Consider the following 20890-nt stretch of genomic DNA (forward strand, 5'->3'; position numbering starts at 1 on the left):
CCACCTGTCCCTACACAGAGAATGCCCTCAACAGGATTCCTCTCCTCAACCCCAAACCCCCTTCCCTGGGAAAACTCCTGAAACCACTGTGGGATCATTCCCAGGTGGATTTTTTTTTGGGGGGGGGGGAATTAAATCATAAATAAATAAAATTCATGATTTTCCCTCACGAATCCTGCTAAACCCCGTGGGATGGGCTGGGCAGGGAGCGTTGGGGCCACTTACAAAGGCACTGGGGGAGGGCTCTGTCCCAGGTGCCATCGCCCTGGCACGTCAGGACGTGCGTTCCCAACAAATAAAATCCGTGGATGCACTGATAGGACACGGTGGTGCCGAAGCTGAACCTGTGGGGGCCGCTCGGCTGCACTTGCCGGACGCTGTTTTCCAGGTGCCCGGGGTCAGAACAGTTCACAACTGCAAACAAACAACAGAACAACACCCAAAAAAATAACGGGAAGCGAAGGGTGGGGCAGAAAATGTGCGGTTCTCCAAAAAAAAACAGGTGAGAAGTTGAAGATTTTATGCTGTGATTTAAGGTTTTTTTTTTTTTTTTTTTTTTTCCCCTTGAGATTTTTGAGGGTGGGAGTGGAAAAAATTTCTTGTGAAAAGGAGGGGAAAAAGGGAGTCCAGGCAATGCTGCAGGTGTTCACCCAGCAGCAGAGGCTGGATCTCCAGCCCCAAATTGGGATTTAGATTATCCAGCTGGGAATAACTGATCCCAAACTGGGATTTCCATCATCCAGCAGGGAATAATTGATAATCCAGCATGGTCGGAAATCCTGGATTAGGGGAATGCAGAGGGAGGGAGTGCAGGGAGAGGAGGGGATTTGGGAAGTGAACCTGAGTGCTGATCCCATGGGAAAAAGGGAAGAGGGCTCTGCACAAAGCTGTGGGAAGATATTTCCTGGGAAGATAAACGAGGAGGTTGGACAAGGTGATCTGAGGGGGAGCAGAGGAGAGATCCTGATTTTCCATGGACATGGCCTGTGACCACCAGGGTGTGCTTGCAGGGCTGTGCCTGCCTTTAACACCCTCTGACCCCAAATTTGGGTCTGATCCCAAATTTCCTTTCCTAACACACTGTAACACCTTGGAGGACACAGAGAGGTGAGAAAATCCCAAGGTTTGATCCATGGGATTTACAGCAGCCCTGGGATCTCCAACATCCCCTGGACATCCCCTGGGTGGTTCCCAGGGATTTCTGGCTTGGGATCGTGGAGAAATCCCCAAGGAAGGCCCAGACTGACCTCGGCAGGAGGGCAGGGTGCTGCTCCACTGGCCGTTGGCCAGGCACTGGGATTGGGAAGCTCCCTCCAGGCGGAAGCCGGGGTTGCACTGGAATTTGGCCACGTCGTTCAGGTTGAACTGGGAGCCCTGGGTGAGGCCGTTGGGGGGGTTGCCAGGGTGGCCACAGGTGATGGCTGCAAGGACAAAACGGAAATGTCACTGGATTTATTACTGGAGAAAAACTGGATTATTCATTGGAAAAAGTTGTGAAGGTAAGAGAGCATAAAAAAACCCCACACAATCCCAAAACCTAAAGATTTGGGGTTGAGAGAAGGGGATTTTTGTAGGTCTCAGTGGCACCAGGAATTCCCAGGAATTCCCTGCATCTATCTCCAGGCAGCTGAGTGCCAGGATCCCACTGATTTACACCACATAGCCCTCTCCAAAAATCCCAGCTCCTGCTCTTAATCCCACACCACCCCAGGCATCCCAAACTCTGTTCCCTTCCTCTCTCCCCATACCAGTCCTGGCTGCTCCCTGCAGGGAAAAGTTACACCTGGAAGCAGAGAGGAAAGAGGGAAAATAGGAGGAAAATCAGAATTCCAGCACAGGGCCTGAAGAGATGAAATCTGCACAAGTAGGAGAAACTTTGTGGGAAAATTTTACTTCCAAATCCCTGAAGCGAGGATTTTTTTTTTTTTTTTTAATTTTTTTAGGTTTTTTTTTCCCTGATTGCCATTGGCTTGGGATGAAGTGAAAGGTACAGGAGCTGCTCTGGCAACTCCCAGGGAAGCAAAGCCAATTCCAGCATCCCAAATACTTCTGGGAAGTGGCTGGAACACTCTGCTGTCACCTCAGCAGGTGACACAGGGAGGGCACGGCCCCGCTGCTGGCAGAGCCTTTGATTCCAGCCAGCTCCAGGCCACAAAGGAAACTCAGCATGAGCCACCAGGAGATTCTTGGCTGCCTAAGGAATGTGACATCCTGGCACAGCTGAGGACAAAGCTTTATTGATCATTGTCACACAGAATGTCCTGATTTGTCCCTCATTCCAGACCCCACCAGAGCTCAGATCAACAATCCCAAATTTCTGTTACCCCCAAGGTCTATTCTGTGCAATAACTCAGAATTCCAGAATGGTTTGGGATGGAAAGGAGTTTAAAGCACTTCTCATTCCAGCTCCTGCCATGGGCATGAGAGTAAATTCCACCCTTTCCAACCATTCTTCTCCCAGAAATCTCCAGCAGGATCTCAGACATCCCTCAGATTCTTCCTCCTTCAGCATGCACAGCCACCCCACAGGAATTTAAGAATAAAAAGATTTGACAGACCCTAACCAATAAAGTAATTAGCAAGAAAGCTACGGACCAACTGGAGTGACACATGAGGTCTGTAAAACTGCACAAAAAGGAGTTATGTGAATAAAGAATAGTGTTTTTTCCTGCATGAACAAATAAGAGTCCTGTGTGATTTATTCTGATAGAAAAACGCCCCGAACGCGCGTGCACGGCCGCCCCACACCTCGTGGGTGTGAGCTCTGCCCAGCCCCTTCCACAACCCCTTCCACAGCCCCTTCCAACCCTTTCCAGGCTGGAATTTCCCCCCAGGGCTGAAGGAATGACAAGTACTTACGCACACAGACAGGCGTCTTGCCGGACCAGCGGTGGTCCTGCTGGCAGATGCGCACGGACATGCCGATGAGGCGGAAGCCGGGCTGGCACTGGTACACCACGCTGCCACGGTAGTTGTAGTTCTCCCCGTTGATCTGCCCGTTCACAATGGGGCTGGGCACGCCGCAGTGCCCGGCTGGAGGGGGGGAAACAGCAGGAATCAGCTGGGGATCCCAGCAGAGGTGTCCCCAAAAGGCATCGCCCGGGTCTCTGCGGGATTGGGGTGAAGAGAAGCCCAGACTGGTTTGGGTTGGAAGGGAATGTAAGGACTGTCTACAAGGAGACACCTTCCACCATCCCTCATCACTCCAAGCCCTGTCCAACATCTCCTTCGAGACTTCTCCAGGCATGGATGAGGTTTGGAGAAGCCCAGACTGGTTGGGTTGGATGGGAACGTAAGGGTTGTCCATAGGGACATCTTCCACCCTGCCAGGTCACCCTGTCCAACCTCTCCTTGGACACTTCCAGAGATGGGGCAGCCCCAGCTTCTCTGGGCATAATGGGGTTCAGAGATGCCCAGACTGGTTTGGGTTGGAAAGGAACATAAGGATTGTCTACAAGGACACCTTCCACCATCCCTGGCCACTCCAAGCCCTCCTTGGAGACTTGCAGGGATGGGGCAGCCCCAGCTTCTCTGGGCAATCCATACCATGCTGTTTATAGGGAAGAATCCATCCCAATATCCAACCCAACCCTAACCTCTTTCAGCTCCAGGCTGTCACCTCAAGACTCTGCTGTCACAAACAAACATCCCCATCCCAAAACACCTCACACCTACTGAGGACGCAGGAATCAAACCCTGCCTCCCTTTTACATCCACTCCAAACCCCGCAGGGTGGATATCAGTCCCTAAATCCCCTGTTCCCTCCTGAGGAGCCCCCAGGAGCCTTCCCCACGCCCGTGGGTGCCACAGGAGTTTCCCAAGGGACACCTACCCAGGCAGCGGACCTCAGCCCCGCTCCAGAGCCCGTTGGCCATGCACTCCCGGACCCGGGAGCCCACCAGGGTGTAGCCAGTGTTGCAGGAGAAGATGGCAGTGGCCCCGTAGCTGGTGAGGGTCCCGATCTTGTTCCCGTTGGGAGGGGTGGGCAGGTCCCCACAGGAGATAACTAGGAGAGATCCCAAAGGATAGTGAGAACAGGCTGGGTGTTGAAGGAATGCATCCAGGCACAGCACCAGGAGTTACTGCGGGAGTGGGGAAGTTCATTAAATAATTCCAGGAATTGTCATAATTCCAGAGCCATGTTAGACGAGGTGACAAAAATAAGAGCTGTTAATATTTATGCTTCAGGACACAAGGGAAGCACTAAAGACAGGCTGGGAAGGAACCAAAGGAGTTTTTCACACCAGAACTTCCCCACACAGGACTATTTTTCTGTCATTAACCCATTGCTGATTCCCAGAAAACCCACGGAATCAAGGAATGGGGTGGGTTGGAAGAGACCTTAAAGGCCATGAGCAGGGACATCTCCCACTGGGCCAGGTTGCTCCAAGCCCTGTCCAGCCTGCCCTTGGAATGGCACAAAGTTTCCAGTTAAAAAGGACGCCCAGCTTTCCCCCACAAGCCAAAATCCAGAAATCTGCAGATCCCAGCTGGGTTTGTGGGATGCAGGAGCCCCTGCAAACCCAACTCCCCCTCAGAACTCCAGCTCTTGATTTTATCTTCATTTTCTCTGCCTTCAAGCTCTGCAAACCCTCCAGAGCTCCCGCTGGGTGCTCCTGACCTCGGGGCACTGCCAAGATCCTGTCACTTGGATTTAGGTGGCAATAAGGCTGAGGGAACAAAAGGAGGTCAGGCTCCTGCTCCCAGAACCAGAGGAAGAGCTGGCAGGGGGAAAAGTACATCTGTCACCCACGCCAGCAGCCACAGCTCCACAAACAAAGGCAGGCAGCAGGGAAGGAGAGATTTTGCTGCCTCTGTCTGCACTTGGAGAGAAAAACTCTCCACCTCTGACAAAAGGAGAGATCCAAAGCACAGCAGTGGTGTCAGAACAACTGAGAGCTGCTGGTGTGCCGCGTTGGGTTTGATTTGCAGGTGACACTGTTACCCTTGTAAACCTGGTGTTTGTGTGAGAGCTGAGGCTTGACAGCACAATTCTTTATTTTTCCTCCTTAAAAGCCCTGACTTCAGAGCAGCCGTGACAGAGAAGCTGCTGGGACCCCACAGCAACAGCTGAGCTGAAGGGCTTGAGATCCCAGAGAAGTGCTGGGATTAAACCAGGAATCACATCCAGGCATCTCCCTGCATCCCAGCTCCTTTCCAGCAGCTCTGCTGCCTCCACCTCAGCTGCTGCCAGGAGTAATTAAGTCCTACATAACAGCAGAGACACCTTCCGTTATCCCAGTTTGCTCCAACATGGCCTGGGACACTTCCAGGGATGGGGTGGGTTGGAAGGGATGGAGCAGTCACAGCTCCCCTGGGAAATCCATCCCAGCCCCTCCCTGCCCTCACAGGGATGGATTCCCTCCCAAAATCTGCACCAAACCATCCCATTCTGAACCCAAGGGGCACCATCTCCTTGGTTATCCACAGTCAGCAACCAGGACCATCCTGAAACCCACAGGGCTGGCATTTGCTGAGCCCAAACACAAAACCAGCCCCTGGCGACGCTGCCCTGGGAAATCCATCCCAGCTCTCACAGGGATGGATTCCCTCCCAAAATCTGCACCAAACCATCCCATCCTGTACCCAAAGGGCACCACCACAGAATCACAGAATGAGCCAGGCTGGAAAGGACCTTTGAGACCATCAAGTCCACCACCAGCACCACCCTGAAACTCCCGGGGCTGCCATTTGCTGACCCAAAAACCAAAACCAGCCCCGGCGCCACCCGGGGGTGCCCCTGCTCTCACTTTTACAGGTGGGCACGGGCTCCCCGATGCTCCAGGTGCCGTTGGCCTGGCAGCGGATCACCCTCTGGCCCGTGTAGTAGTAGCCAGGGTCACAGATGAGCATCAGCTGGGCGTTGTAGTGGTACTGCACCTCGTAGGTGAGGCGCCAGCGGCCGTGCTCCACCGCGATGCTGCTCACGTCGGGGCACGTCACGGCTGAGGGGGAAAATGGCACACAGTTGGTTAAGTGAGGTTCTAACGCAGCAAAAGTTCCAGCTGTGGTGGGTTTTTAGTGAGGGGTGTATCGCCTGGTGGGGCTGTGGTTGAGAATTGAAAGGAAAATGTTGTGGGTAATGTTGTAAGTGCCTGAAATCCGAAGTGAAAAACCGCGTGCAATGGTGTTAAAATCATCAAATAGGAACCAAGGACACCTCGCTGCCTCAGGCCCTGAGAAATGGAAACAAAACTGAGCTGGGGGGGAGCAAACTTGGGGTAAATGACTTCATTACCTGAAGCTGTAATTGGGAGATTAACCCCCAATATGCAAATGAACCAAAATTATAAAAGTGTGAAACCTGTGACCCATTGTCCATTTTGGGTGCAGCCCCTGGGGGCTCTGTCTGCCCTAAACGCCCCTGAAGCTCTTCAACAAATACAACTGCTTGATGCTTTTTAATTTTGTCTGGCCTTTGGGTAGCCCCAAAGGCATTTCTGCAGGCTGGGCAGCCCAAAGCCCACTGACCCAGGCACAGGGGGGGCTGGTTCCCGTTGCTCCACACTCCCTCCTGCAGGCACTCGGCGCTGGGCTCGGCGCCCGGCTGCAGCTGGAAGCCCTGGTTGCACTGGTACACGGCCTTGGTGCCCACTGTGTACTCCTTCCCAAAGACAACCCCGTTCCTTGGGGCTCTGGGAACTCCACAGGACAGAGCTGGGGAAAAAAAATTGAAAATAAAAAAATCAGGGAGTTGTTGTTTTTATCCCAAACCGAAACCCCAGATCCTGAACTTTCCTACAGACACTGCAGGGAGTGCCCACCCTTCATAAAGAGCCAGCTTTTGCACCAGCAAAGCCAACCCTGAATCCCAGTTTCTCCTGGGAGGCTCTGGCTCACACTTCCCACAGGATCTGTCCCACAGGATGCACCAGCAGAGTGCTCTGGGTTTCCAGGTGGAGATAAAGGATCTGATAGTGGGAACGCTTTGTGTTCACACCCCACAGCAGCACCGACCCCAAACACCTCTCCAGGAGCACTTCTGCATTACACAAAGCAGCAAATTGTGTAATTATGTTGTAGCAGAAGAGAGGCTAAATTTAGCCTCATGGCTGAGGAGGTAGAGGGGGGAAATTTGTGGGAAAAATGGGAAAGCAGGCACGGTGCCAGGCGGCTGCTGGAGATGGCAGCGCTCTGGAGGGGAGGCTCTGCACCATTCCTGCTGGGATCCTGGGCTCAGGGGGCAGGGCAGGCAGGTGACAGCAAAAATACACAAAGAATCACTGTCATTTATGCTGTTACCCTTTTTCCCAACCCTGCCAGCGCTGGGAAATGTCCCCAGATCTGTTTCTCCAGCAGCATGAGGAGGAGGAGGGAAAGCAAATCCAGATCTGACTCCAAACCCACCCTGTGGTACCCATCCCTCTCCAAGCCTGGCTCTGGGGAAAAGGCAGATCCACTTCCCTCCTGTCTGGACAGGGTGGAATGCCAAGGGAAGAGCAGCCAGGACTTGGGAAGCTCCACCGGGAAGCTCCTGAAGGCTCTGTGGGGCTGGGAGAGGAGCAGAACCTGCCAGGAGACACAGCCCTAACCCCTGATCCCAATATCTGCCTGTGTTTCCCATTCCCTCCTGGAGCAATCCCAGCTCAGCTCCTGAGCTCTTCTCTTGAGCCACCCCAAAACATTCCCCTTCCTGGTGTTCCCTGTGCACAAAAACAGGGCTGGAAAAGCAGGAAAAGTCACTTTTGGCGACATGGAGCCCAGTGAGGGCTGGAGAGCCCAAACTTTGCCTGTGCAGCAGCAGCAGCAGAGCCCCGGGTCTTTCCCCATGTTTTTATCCCACTCCTGCCACAGCATGGAGCAGGATCCCAGAGCAGCTGGCAGGTGCTGGAATTCTGAGAGGTTTCAGCAGCTCCAGAGGCAGGATCAGGCCCATCCCTGGCGGCACTGATGGTGACAGGAGTGTCACTGCAGCAAGCTCAGGGCTGGCCAATCCCTCTCCAAGGCCTGGTGTCTAGACAGGCTGCCAGGCTGAATACCAATGGCTCTCCCAGGGAAAAGAGGGCACCTGGAAAATCCAACCTTTTCCCTGCTGCTCTTTTCCAGCTCCCAGTCATTCCCTTCCCTCTTTGCCATCTATTCCCAAAGCCCTGGAGACGAGGATCTCCCCTCAGTGCTCCGAGCTTGTTCTCAACACGGAATTACCCAAACATCGGGTTTTTTTTCACTGCTTTTCAAGGGACTCTCAGAACTCGATCCCAAGCCATCCCTGCTCTCACCTTGGCACAGGGGGATGGCCTCCCTCCAGTGGAAGTGGCCCTGGGGGTGCTGGCTGCAGGTGGTGGTGCTGTGTCCCACCAGGCGGTAGCCGGCGTCGCAGCCGAAGCGCACGGAGCTGCCGGGGCGCAGCCCGGAGTGGCTCAGGATCATCCCGTGGGCTGGAGGCTGTGGGAGGCTGCAGTAGGGAGCTGGGAAAAGCAAACCAGTCACAGGATGAGCAGCAGCAGAGTCATTCCCTTCCCACTCCCAGGAATTGCACTGAGCTTCCCCAAAAACCACAAAACAAAAATCAGCGATGGATAAACGCGGAGTCGAGCGGGGATGGAGCGCAGGGCTCTGGTCTGAGCCTCACCCAGCTCCAGGAATTCCTGGTTATTAAATATTCCTTTAATTCATTACCAGCCATTCCTGATAATTAAATATCCCTTAATTCATTTGCTGAGCAAAGCCTGGACAGACTTTTCCAGTGCCTGGCCACCCCCTCATCCAGAAACCTTTCCCGATATCCAGCCCCTGGCATCAGTGACTCCATATCAGGCTTCTGATTCTGAAGAGTGGTTGGGAAATGAGCCAAAGCTCCAAGGTTTCTCCCTGGAATTTCTCCTGACTGTGAACCCACAATCCTGGTCCTGATTGTTACGGAGTGGTTGAGACTGAGCCAAAGCTCCAAGGTTTCTCCTGGACAGACCCTGCTTTTCCCGACCTCCCCAGCTCGGAACGCACCCGCCTTTGTGCCTGCCTTGGCAGCTCCTGCCCTGACAGCTGGATCTCTGCAGGAATTCCATGGATTCTCCTGGCTGTGGAGCTGCTCCTGCCCCTGGCAGAGGCAGCTGGGACTCACCAGAGTAGCGGATTTTGAAGCCTTTCCTGTTGTAGGCATGGTCGGAGGACCAGCGCAGGAAGACGCTGTTCCCGCTGCTGGTGACGGTCAGAGGGGACGAGTAATTCCCACTCAGGGACAGCAGCAGGGGGCTCTGCCCAGAGGGACCTGCCAGGGAGAGGGAAAAGGGAAAAGGGAAAAGTCACAGCAGCCATGGAACCACTGGTGGGGCTCGGTGTCCCTGCAGGAGGAACAGGCACAGGGAGATTTCCCTGAGGAAAGGCAGCTCCCAGCTCCCTGGGGAGTTCCAGGGCTCTCATCCTGCTCCTGGGATCCAGGAGCAAAGCTGATCCCAGGAAAGGCAGGATTTTGCTCAGGTCCTCATGGTGACCCCAAAAGCACCAGCACAGTCCCTGTGCCTGCATTCTTTATCCTGAGAATCCCCCCCCCCCCCCCACTTTCCCAAGAACTCCTGGGGCTGCAGAATCTGCTCCCTGTGGCCTTCAGGGATGAGAATTCCCCCTTTCCCAACTCACCCCCTGCAGCAATCTCTGCTGCCATCCCTCTCCCAACTCCTGCCCCTTGGAAAAATCCTTCAGATCCATCCCAAAAAAATCAAATTGTAGCTGTTTCCCTATGCCAGGAATCAGTGAGGAGCTTTCTGGAAGGCCAGCAGGAGGCTCCAGGTGGGAAGCTGGCCCTGGAATGCTCCTTCCCCTTTGACTGCCATGGGATTATGGAACCCCAGGAAGGTTTGGGATGGAAGGCAGGTCAGAGGGGGGAATCTCTCACCATCAAAGATTTCAAACTCATCAAACTGCTTCTCGCTGAGGAAGTACTCGATGGTGAGGGAGATGTTGTAGCCTGGCTCCACCTTCACCACCCAGGAGCAGGTCTGGAAGTGGGGGTAACTTCCCAGGAAGCTCTGGCTCAGGATCACCCCGGTGGAATCCGTCATCAGCTGGTTCATGGGGCAGTGCACTGGGAATGGAAAAATGAACATGAAATGAACATTTTTCAGAGGAAGGATGGAAGCACAAGGTCTGTCCTGATGAGCCAGCTCAAGGCAGAGCATGACCCCTGCACACCTTGAGCCCTGGGGCTCAAAGAACCCCAAAATCCCACAAATCCCAACAATTGTCACACTCAAAGAAAGGGGCAAAAAGCAGCAAAGCCAACAAACCGTTCCCACTGCCTCAGCTCACACCTCTCCCAAAACGAGCAGCACCACAACCAGAACTCTCCTGAGGCACAAAAACCTCTCCAGGAATATCTGGAAACTCTGTTAGAACAAAAGCTGGAACCACAGCTCATCCCATGGGATTGTTAACTGGGACATGAGAACTCCAATTCCTGCTCAGGGGGGGTCTCACTCCCTCCTCCCAAAATCCCACACTCCTGCAGATGGGAAAATGAACCCCAAGGATGAAAAATGTGCCAAAAAAACCTTCCCTGAGCAGGGAAATCTGGGATTTGTGGAAGTATTACCTTCACAGGTGGGTGGGGGTCCCTCAAACTGCAGGTGGGTGCCCAGTTTGCAGGTGAGGATTTCATTCCCAATCAGGGTGAAGCCAGGAAGGCACCGGTACCTGACGATGTCACCTGGGAAGGGATGGAAAACAGGGATGGGAGGGGGAAATGCAGCCAAAAAAGGGGAAATTATGGGATAAAAGGTGGAATAGAGGGGTAAAAAATGGGAATGCAGAGATAAAAGGGGAAATGGAGGGATAAAAAGGGGAAATAGGGAGATAAAAGGGGGAATAGGGGGATAAAAGGTGAAATAGAGGGATAAAAGGGGGAAATGCAGGGACAAAAGGGGTAAAAATTGGAATACAAGGGGTAAATGCAGAAATAAAAGGGGTAGGTGCAGAAAAAAGGGGTAAATACAGGAATAAAAGGGGAAAATGCAGGGATAAAAGGGAGAAATGGAGGGATAAAGAGGGGAAATAGAGGGATAAAAGGGGGAAATGCAGGGATAAAGGGGTAAATATTGGAATACAAGGGGTAAATGCAGAAATAAAAGGGGTAGGTGCAGAAAAAAGGGGTAAATACAGGAATAAAAGGGGGAAATGCAGGGATAAAAGGGGAAAATGCAGAATAAAGGGGTAAATATTGGAATACAAGAGGTAAATGTGGAAATAAAAGGGGTAGGTGCAGAAAAAAGGGGTAGGGGAATAAAAGGGGGAAATGCAGGAATAAAAGGAGTAAATCAGAAATAAAAGGCTAGGAAAGCCATGCTGGAGTCACCCTGGGAAAACTCCTGTCACCACACCAGATTTGGGAATTATTCCAGGTGCAGACTCCCCTCAAAGAGAGCAGCCAGGGTGAGAAGCTGCTCCAAGAAAAATCCTGGCTGCAGCCACTTCAAAATGTGGATGACCAAAAAAAAAAAAAAAAACCAAAAACCACAAAAAACCTCCTGAAAGATCCCCAAAAAGCAGAATAAAGGCTCTAAAGCTTCATGTGCAACACCTGAGAAATGTCATTATTCCCAAAGACTCCTGAGAGATTCCAAACAGGCTCAAATCTCTCCCAAAAATCCATTTTTCCAGGGAGGAAAAGACTGGGAAAAACACGAATACTTCGATGCTGCTTTTGATGTTGACCTCCCATGGAAAAACCTCCTGGAAAACCAGGATTTGGGGGGGGGAAAATGCACCCCCAGGAGCTGGAGAGGTGGGAGTGAGGATGAGGAGGACGAGGGAAGGTTTTACCAATGTTGAACTCCTCGTTCTCCGTGACGATCTCGGCGTTGGGAACGATGGTGGGAGGCTGGCAGCGGAACAGCTGGAAGGCTGGGAGGGCAAGGGAAGAGTGGCACATCCTGAAGGCAGCCTGATGGAAGCAGGAAAATCCTCCCTCCCCACCAGGAAATTCTTCCCTCCTCACCAGGAAAATCCTTCCTTTCCACAAGAAAATTCCTCCCTTTCAACATGGAAATTCCTCCCTCTCCACCGGGAAATCCTCCCTTTCCACAAGGAAATTCTTCTCTCTCCACTAGGAAAATCCCCCCTTTCCACCAAGAAAATCCTCCTTTTCCACCAGGAAAATGCTCGCTCTCTACCAGGAAAATCCTTCCATTCCACATGGAAATTCCTCCCTTTCCACAAGGAAAATGCTCCCTTTCCACAAGGAAATTCTTCCCTCCCCACCAGGAAAATCCTTCCTCCCCACCAGGAAATTCTTCCCTCCTCACCAGGAAATTCCTCCCTTTCCACATGGAAATTCCTCCCTTTCCACATGGAAATTCTTCCCTCCTCACCAGGAAATTCTTCCCTCCCCACCAGGAAATTCTTCCCTCCTCACCAGGAAATCCTCCCTTTCCACATGGAAATTCCTCCCTCTCCACCAGGAAAATCCTCCTTTTCCAACAGGAAAATCCCCCTTTCCACAAGGAAATTCCTCCCTTTCCACAAGGAAACTCCTCCCTCCCCACCAGGAAAATCCTCCCTCTCCAGGAAAATCCTCCCTTTCCACCAGGAAACAGAATTGGCCAAATCCAACCAAGCCTTTCCCCCAACAAATCCTACAGAGATGAAGGCAGGAATTTGTATCTTGATGTTTCTTCCACCCCAACAGGAAGATTTCGGGTGCTCCTGGACGATGTTTTTCCTTTGGGAATGTCAACTGCAATTTTGGGGATGCTGAAAAAGGATCTTGGTGGCCTCAGTGGAATTTAGTCACCCACCCAGCAGGGAGAGTCCCAGGCTGCTCCAGCACCTCAGAAATGGTGCTCCAGCTCAAAACTCACTGATTTCTGATTTTTTTTTAAACTTGGAATTAGTGATTTTTTTCCACAAAGAATTCCAAGAGTGAGAATGTTTCCAGCTGCAAATCCTTGGAGTTCTCAGAGTGACTTGAGCAAAGTCCAAGTGAAAAAGGTGAAAAAGGGCAAAATTTGCAAAACTTTGTGGAAAAAACTGAGCTGGAAAACTTCCTGCAAAAAACTGGACTGAAAAACTCTGTGGGGAAAAAAAACCCAACAACTGGTATGAAAATTTCGTGTAAAAAAACTGGGCTGAAAAATTTCCTGGAATAATCTGGGCTGAAAAACTTCCTAGAAAAAACTGGTTTGAAAAACTTTGTGGAAAAATAACTGGGCTGAAAAACTTCCTGGAAAAAAAACCTAGTTTGATAAACTTTGTGGAAAAATAACTGGGCTGAAAAAATTCCTGGAAAAAACCTAGTTTGATAAACTTTGTGGAAAAATAACTGGGGCTGAAAAACTTCCTGGAAAAAAAATAGTTTGATAAACTTTGTGGAAAAATAACTGGGCTGAAAAACTTCCTGGAAAAAAACCTAGTTTGATAAACTTTGTGGAAAAATAACTGGGCTGAAAAACTTCCTGGAAAAAAACCTAGTTTGATAAACTTTGTGGAAAAAAAACTCGGCTGAAAAACTTCCTGGGGAAACCTGGCCTGAAAAACTTCATTGAAAAAAAACTGGGCTGAAAAACTCTGTGGAAAACTTGGGGTAAAAGGGTATTTTTTTTGCATTTTCCCAGACCTATTCCCCAATATTCCCAAGGTTCCCCCTCCCAGGAATGCAGCAGCACTGACCATAGAAGTAGATGGCGAAGATGCCTCCGTTGGCGCCGTCGCTGTGGAATTTCAGCAGGACCTGGTTGGAGGAGCTCTGGGCAGATTTCTTGGCTGAGTTGCCTGTGAACACCCCCAGCTGGGGGGCTGTTTGCTGGGGCCCGTCCCTGATGGCAGGAACAGAAGGAAAAATTGATTTTTTCCAAGGATTTAAGCCCAGGAACTCAACCTCCTCCTGCCCTGCATGCCAGGGACTCCTCCTCATCCTCCTCCCCCTTCCTTATCCTCCCTTTCCCACATCCACATTTCAGACTCCCTGCTCCAGTTTAACCCCTAGAACCTCTCCTGGCTCCCAGCTGATAATCAGAAATGCAACTTTCACTTTTAACCTCAAGAAAACCTGAGGAATTAGGACCTGTTTCCCAAAGGAATTTCACTCCCTGTTTGCCCAGCAGACACGGGGATATTCTGAAGGTCAGACTTTGTGTGCTACAAGCTCGAAATTTGGTCACAAACTCTTTAATCAGAGCTCCCCTGGCTGCCTAAAGCTGATAATCTCCATTTTTATGCATAAATAATATTTTTATTTATTCATATTAAAAGAAAGTTCAAAAAATTTTTACTTCTCCAAAACACCAGGAAGCTCCCAGCCTGCAAAGGGGATCCCAGGGGGCCTCATTCCCAGTTACTGCTATTTCAAAGCCAGGAGTATTTCCCAAAATGACTTCTTGGAATGACTCCTGACCCTCTGCACCCACCAGACAGTGATGAAGTCGTTGTAGGGCTCTGTCTGCAGCAGGGTGAAGTTCAGGTGGATCCCATATCCCACAGGGCACTGTCAGCAGCCAGGTGCAATCCTGGAATTTGGGTACTGGTTGGGGAAGCCAGGAGAGTAAACTGTCCCATTCTGGGCAGTGACATTGCACCCCACAAGGCACTGCAGGGGAGCAGAGAGAAACACAAACCCAGTGAGCAAATATCCCCTTAAACATCCTTATACCCCATTTTTATTCCTTTTTTTTTGGTACAAAGGTAACAATTCTGGATACAGAAAAATCCAGATCCTTGGCCTAACTTGGCCTCAAATAATTCCTCTCTGGTACAAGCACAGAGCCCAGCACTGAGAGAGCAGCTGAGGATTCAGCTCTTTGTGCTTTGTGTTCTCTGGGGTTCAAGGACTTACAAGAGGGCAAATATCACCTCTCTCCCTCCTTCCCAGCTCCTGCAGAGCCTGTGCTGGGATAAAGGTCAGTGCTCCTGGGAAATGGGCTGGGAAATCTTCAATAAGCAGCTTTGAACTTCTTAAAGGTTCACCTGAAACCTTTCTGGAAGTAAATCCCACAGAATTCCGGCCACCAGCCCGAGGGGTGAAAGGCTGAGACAGCCATGAGGGGGTTAGAAATAAGAATTTGGGTGAGTTTGGATGCCTGGAATGTAAATCTTCAGCCTGCAGAGCACAGTTTCAAAAAAAAAATATCTTGGAAGATTCCTGAGGATCTCCCACCTGGATCATTTTGGAGATGCCCAAGAAGGAGACAGACAGGGACACACAGTCCTCAGAGCTGCCAGGCTCTTTTACCTGCAGCTATTTTTATTTATCAGAGCTAGATCAATGGAAGCTGGGTGTTGTTGAGGGAATAAAGCACCAAGGAATTATCGCTCCCAGGCCCCTGGAGTGTGTCACACAGAAATAACAGCTCCAGCAGGGAGGTGAGAGACACAGATTCTCCTCACCCACCCCAAGATGAAACCTCCCTCAGAAGCTGCTCTTTGGTTCCAAAACACCCCAAATATTCACCGAAACACCCCAAAAATTCACCAAAACAACCTCACGGGGACCCACAATTCCCTCCAAGAGCACATTCCCAGCTCCCAGAGCAAACCCAGCCCGTCTGAAGGAGCTGGAGTGCCCAGGTGAGCCCAGGCCATACCTTCACACCTGGGCAGGGGGTGGTCCCAGTTCCTGTTGGTGCCGTGCTGGCAGGTGAGCACGGGGGTGCCCGATCAGACTGGTAGCCAGGCAGGCACTCGAAGGAGATTGGACTGGCCAACGTTGTAGCCAGCTCCTCTCACCACCCCGTTGGCAAAAGGCTCCGGGTCGGGGCACTCCTGCAGCTTCGTAGGCTGGAAAACACAAGGTGGGAATGGTTTGGGCTTCATCTCCCAGGGAAAAGGGGACAGGGTAGAGGGGAAACGGCCTCAGGCTGTGCCAGGGAAGGGGGCAGCATGAGTTCAGGAGGAATTTCTCCATGGAAAGGGTTGGAAGGGGGTGCCCAGGGAGGTGTGGAGTCAACAACCACAGGATTAACAACCACGGAATTAACTCAACAACCACAGGATTAACAACCATGGAGTTCACTCAACAACCACAGTTAGCTCAACAACCAAGGAATTACCTCAAAAACCATGGAATTGACTCAACAAACCATAGAGTTAACTCAACAACCAAGGAATTAACTCAACAACCATGCAATTAACTCAACAATCATGGGATTAACTCAACAACCAGAGAATTAACTCAGCAACCACTGAATTAACTCAGCAACTATGGAAGTCACTCAACAACCACGGAATTCACTCAACAACCACGGAATTCACTCAACAACCACCACCCCCAGGGCAGGATTGTTCCTCCTCACCTTGGTACTCCAGCTTGAAGCCGGGTTTGTTCTGGGAGTGGTCGCTGTGGAAGTAGACGGTGGTTTCGTGGGAGGTGGACAGCAGGGAGCCCGGGCAGCTCGGCGCCGCTGAAGCGCCCGATGACGCTGCTGGTGTCGTAGGGCCCGTTCCTGATCTCCACAAAGTCGTGGTTGGGCTCCGTGGAGAAGTTCAGGAACTGGATGTGGGCACCTGGAGAGGGGGAAGGAAGAGTTTGGCTCTAGAATTGCAGGTGAGCTTTTGCACCAGCACTAGCTCCAACACCAACCCTGGCTCCAATCCCAACACCAAACCCAGCTCCAACCCCAACATCAGCACCAACCCCAGCTCCAATCCCAACACCAAACCCAGCTTTAAACCCAGTTCCAACCCCAACATCAGCACCAACCCCAGCTCCAATCCCAACACCAAACCCAGCTCCAACACCAGCACTAATCCCAGCTCCAATAGCAGCACCAACCCTAACATCAACACCAACCCCAGGCTCCAATCCCAACACCAACCCCAGCTCCAGCAGAAGCTTCAACAGGAGCAACAACCCCCAACATCAGCACCAACTCCAACCCCAACCCTAGCTTTAAACCCAGCTCCAACCCCAACATCAGCACCAACCCCAGCTCTAACCCTTGCTCCAATCCCAACCCCAGCTCCAATCCCAACCCCAGCTCCAACTCCAACCCTAACATCAGCTCCAACCCTGACACCAACCCCAGCTCTAACCTTCATTCCAATCCCAAACCCAGTTCAAATCCCAACCCCAACATCAGCACCAACCTAGCTCCAATCCCAACACCAATCCCAGCACTAATCCCAGCTCCAAACCCTCGTTCCAATCCCAATCCCAACCCCAGTTCAAATCCCAACCCCAAGCCCAGCAGTGCCCACTTGCAGAGCCCAGGGACAGCCCGGGCACTCAGCAGGACTTTAACTGCCCCGGGGACACAGAGTGCCTTCAAACTGACTCAGAGGAGCTTTGGAGGAGAGGTTAGGGATGGCATTCCTCCCTGGGAGGGTGGGAGGTCCTGGCACAGGTGCCAGAGAAGCTGTGGCTGCCCCTGGATCCCTGGCAGTGTCCCAGACCAGGCTGGATGGGGCTTGGAGCACCTTGGGATAGTTTTCCCTTGGCAGGGGGTTGGAATGAGATGATCTCGAGGTTCTTTCCAACCCAAAACCAGTCAGGGATTTTCTGATTTTTCAGCCCCTCTTCTGGGACAGCACCAACCCAAACCCAGCTCTCTCACCAAACCCCACTGGCAGCAGGATCCTCCACGTGCAGTCCAGGTTGCTGGGGTAATTTCCTGGGAATCCTGGGCTCAGGAGCACTCCTTCCATCTCTTCTGCCGTTCCTCCACACTGGGCTGGAAAAACCCCAGGGTTCATGGTCAGGATCCAGCCACAGGATCCCTGCCAGGATCCCTGAGGGGTCTGTCTGGTTGAGGGCCACGGGAAATCAAGGAATTAAAGGACTCAGCTGAGAAAAAGGAACCAGCACGAAGTTTCCAGGCACTGCATGGCCACATCAGGAATGGATGTGCATTTCTCCTGCCCTTTGGAGATGGAGACTGAGCCCAGGGATCCAGTTTGGGCCAACACAGAGGGACAGCCAGTTGACAAAAGGGGATGGGCACCTGCTCTGCCCACATGACATTGCACCAAATCAGGCACCAGCATTTGCTTGACACCTTCACCAGCTGAAAAAATGACTGTCAAGAAGCTGAGTGATCCTACTTTGACCCCAGTTACAGCCTCTTCTTTTCCCTGCCCCAGCTGCCAATCTCTGGGCAGTCTGTCACTGATAAATCCAGCACTCAGTGTTTGCTCACTGCCCGCAGCCCACTGCCAGCCACCACAGCCCAAAAATATGTTTACAAAAGGCATCACATGAAATTTAAACACTGACAGCACCTTCTCATGCTTATCTGGATGACCTCCACCTGGTCCCAGCAGCACCAGCTGAATCCAGCCAGGTGCTCTCCTAACTCGCTGTGACAGCCAGGCACAGGCTCTTTGTCCAACATCTCATTACCCCAGACTTGCTCCTAACGAGGTTTCTCCCAGAAGATTTCTCTTTCTTTTTCCTCCTAATGGCTCTTTAATAGAACTGCTTCTGAATTATTTAGAAGCCCAGCAGCTGGAGGAAGTAGACCAGGAGGAAAATCAGCACAGTTGCAAACTGTGCTTGGAGCAGGAGCTCTGGTGGACACAGGACAGAGCCCCAGGACTGTCAACACCCACAGAGGTGACAGCCACTCCTCCGAGGAGTGACTCCAGATGTGTTTCTGCCTCTCTGCAGCTGCCTGACCTTTCCCAGGGAAGTGAAAAGACAGGGCACAGCCCCAAGCAGCCAAAATCCTGCTGGCTTGGGAGGCTGGGGCTGATTCAAAGCAAACTTGTGGCTTGCCAGCTTTTGGGATCCTCCTCCATGCTGGGATCTCCCAGCTGAGCCCAAGGACTTGTGCCTCCATTCAGAGCAGCTCCCAAGGGAATGGGTCCTTTAGCTCAGTCATTCTCCTGGAAACATCTCTCTATTTATTCCTGGCCTGCAGATCATCAGATAAAAGAACTGTTGGCTCTTATAATTACTTTAAAGCCAAATGATGTAAGCTGAGAACAGCAGGAGCCCAAAATAACTGTTAACTAAAGCTATTAAATGCATAAATGTCTCTCTCAGAGCTGCAAAATGTGCAATATGAATATTTAAACATCTACATTTGCTAAAAGCAAATGACTGAAAATAATTTTAAAAACCTCCTGCAAGTTCCCTTCACCTCCAGGCCTCTTCCACAGGGAAATGGAATGTCCAGTCATTTCCAGACCTGAACATCTGAAACACATCTGAGGGTAACCAGTGACCTGTGGTCACCTGCTGGACAGCAGAGTGGCCACAGCAAGTTGGGATCCTGGCAGGGACCAGGCCCCCAGTGAAAGGAGCAGCTTTTGGTGGTATCAGATGCATTCCACAAAAATAAACCACACTTCAGATGGAAAAAAAAAAAACTCAAGCCATAAAACCAACCTGCTTCCAGCACGAGGAAATTTGAGGTTTTCCCTTTTGAATGGTTTTGTGCTGAGGGGGATATTTCTGTGTTTCACATTTTGTGCTACAGCCACATCTGTAACATCCAAAACAAAGCACTCCCCAGGCAGCCCACGGGGACTTCTCGGGCACAATTTCCCTGGCAACCAATGTTTTCCCACACTCTCTCACACTTGCAGAACCAACCTGAATTTCTCTAAATCAGCTCTTTAGCCTTGGTTTTATTTTTTTTTTTAGGGAAGTGTTATAAATATCAGGGTAGAAAGAAGTTGATTCCTACCGATGCAGAGGGGTGGAGGGTAATTCCAGCGGCGCACCGTGCCCGGCATGCAGGAGATGTGGGAGTGGCCCTGAAGGGATGGAAAACAAAAACTAAACAAGGGTTTGGGGGGTGGATGGAAAACAAGGGTGACAGCCTGTCCCTGTCCTGGCAGGAAAAAATTCCTTGCAAGGTGGATCTGATCCAGAGGGAGATGCTTATTATATCTGGGGGTGTCAGAAAAAGTGATGCCTTAAAGAACGGAATAAAACAACTCACTTTGGAGATAATCTTTCACACTTGGGTATTGGTCCTTTGGGGATAATATTAGTGTAGGAGGTAAACTCTAAAGCTGGTCTTTATTGGAGGAGTCCAAGGGACGATATGGAAAAAATGTCCATAAAATGCTCACCCCTGCAAGGGGGATGAATACAGTTCTACAAATTTAGCAAATTAGCATAATTGACAAAAACCATCAGTTAGAGACATAAATAGTGAGGTAGTTCAACCACATCATGAATCCTCTCCCTCAGACAGGGACTAAACTTCGTTGATGAAAATGTGTCTCCAAGAGCTGATTTCAACCTTGGCTCCCAGGAAGAACCAAGACAGGACAGGAACCTGGGACCCCCAGCCTGGAGCTCTGGAACGTGTTTTGTCTTTCTGCCTCAGGAAAAGGAAGGGAAAGGTACTGGGACTGGCCACCCATACAACAACAGAGCTACAAATAGATGTGTAAAGAATACAGAGAACACAGAAAAGCAGGAATCCTTCTGGTGAGGCCTAAAGACCTGGAACAGAGGCTGGTCAGAGTTAAAGAGTAAAGCAGGGATTTATTGAAAGGTCTTTACAGGATCCACCTTGGGCAGCACAAGAGCCCAGCCAGGGCTGGCACCCAAGATGGACCCAAGTCAAGAGTTTTCACACTTTTATGAGTTTTGGTCCATTTCCATGTTGGGGGTTAATTGTCCTGTTAATTAGCTCCAGGTTCTGCAGTCCCACCCTCCCAGTTTGCTCCCCTCCATTCCCTGTTTGCACTTTTTGTGTGAAGCTGCAGCGGCGTCCTTGGTTCTGGGGCTGGAAAAGGATTGTTCTGTGGGACTGAGCTGTGAGGAGAACTGCTGAAAGTTCAGAGTCACACGGAGGCAGTGCAGAGTCTGGAACAGCAGGGAGCTAAAGCTGCAGGAGTGGCTGGTACCTGCAGGGGTTGGTACCTGCAGGAAGGGTTGGGTACCTGCAGGATTGGATGGTACCTGCAGGGTTTGGTACCTGCAGGGGTTGGTACCTGCAGGAAGGGTTGGTACCTGCAGGACTGGGATGGTACCTGCAGCAGGGGTTGTACCTGCAGGGTTGGTACC

General features: G+C 51.2%; 1 protein-coding gene across 1 annotated transcript in view; it reads right to left on the minus strand.

Annotated features, from left to right (window-relative positions):
• Positions 1-20890, minus strand: part of CSMD2 (CUB and Sushi multiple domains 2) — a 245056-nt gene that overhangs the window by 21127 nt on the left and 203039 nt on the right. Inside the window, 24 exon segments of the mRNA XM_064398686.1 lie at positions 226-414; positions 1248-1421; positions 2860-3033; positions 3833-4006; positions 5751-5945; positions 6472-6657; positions 8220-8408; positions 9062-9208; positions 9833-10021; positions 10529-10642; positions 11755-11835; positions 13600-13745; positions 14337-14410; positions 14412-14440; positions 14443-14506; positions 14508-14515; positions 15510-15582; positions 15585-15617; positions 15619-15693; positions 15695-15702; positions 16218-16311; positions 16313-16428; positions 17478-17594; positions 19554-19623. Of these exon segments, the coding sequence (XP_064254756.1) occupies positions 226-414; positions 1248-1421; positions 2860-3033; positions 3833-4006; positions 5751-5945; positions 6472-6657; positions 8220-8408; positions 9062-9208; positions 9833-10021; positions 10529-10642; positions 11755-11835; positions 13600-13745; positions 14337-14410; positions 14412-14440; positions 14443-14506; positions 14508-14515; positions 15510-15582; positions 15585-15617; positions 15619-15693; positions 15695-15702; positions 16218-16311; positions 16313-16428; positions 17478-17594; positions 19554-19623 (2719 nt within the window).

Source organism: Passer domesticus, chromosome 24, assembly GCF_036417665.1.
Source record: "Passer domesticus isolate bPasDom1 chromosome 24, bPasDom1.hap1, whole genome shotgun sequence".
Taxonomy (NCBI): domain Eukaryota; kingdom Metazoa; phylum Chordata; class Aves; order Passeriformes; family Passeridae; genus Passer; species Passer domesticus.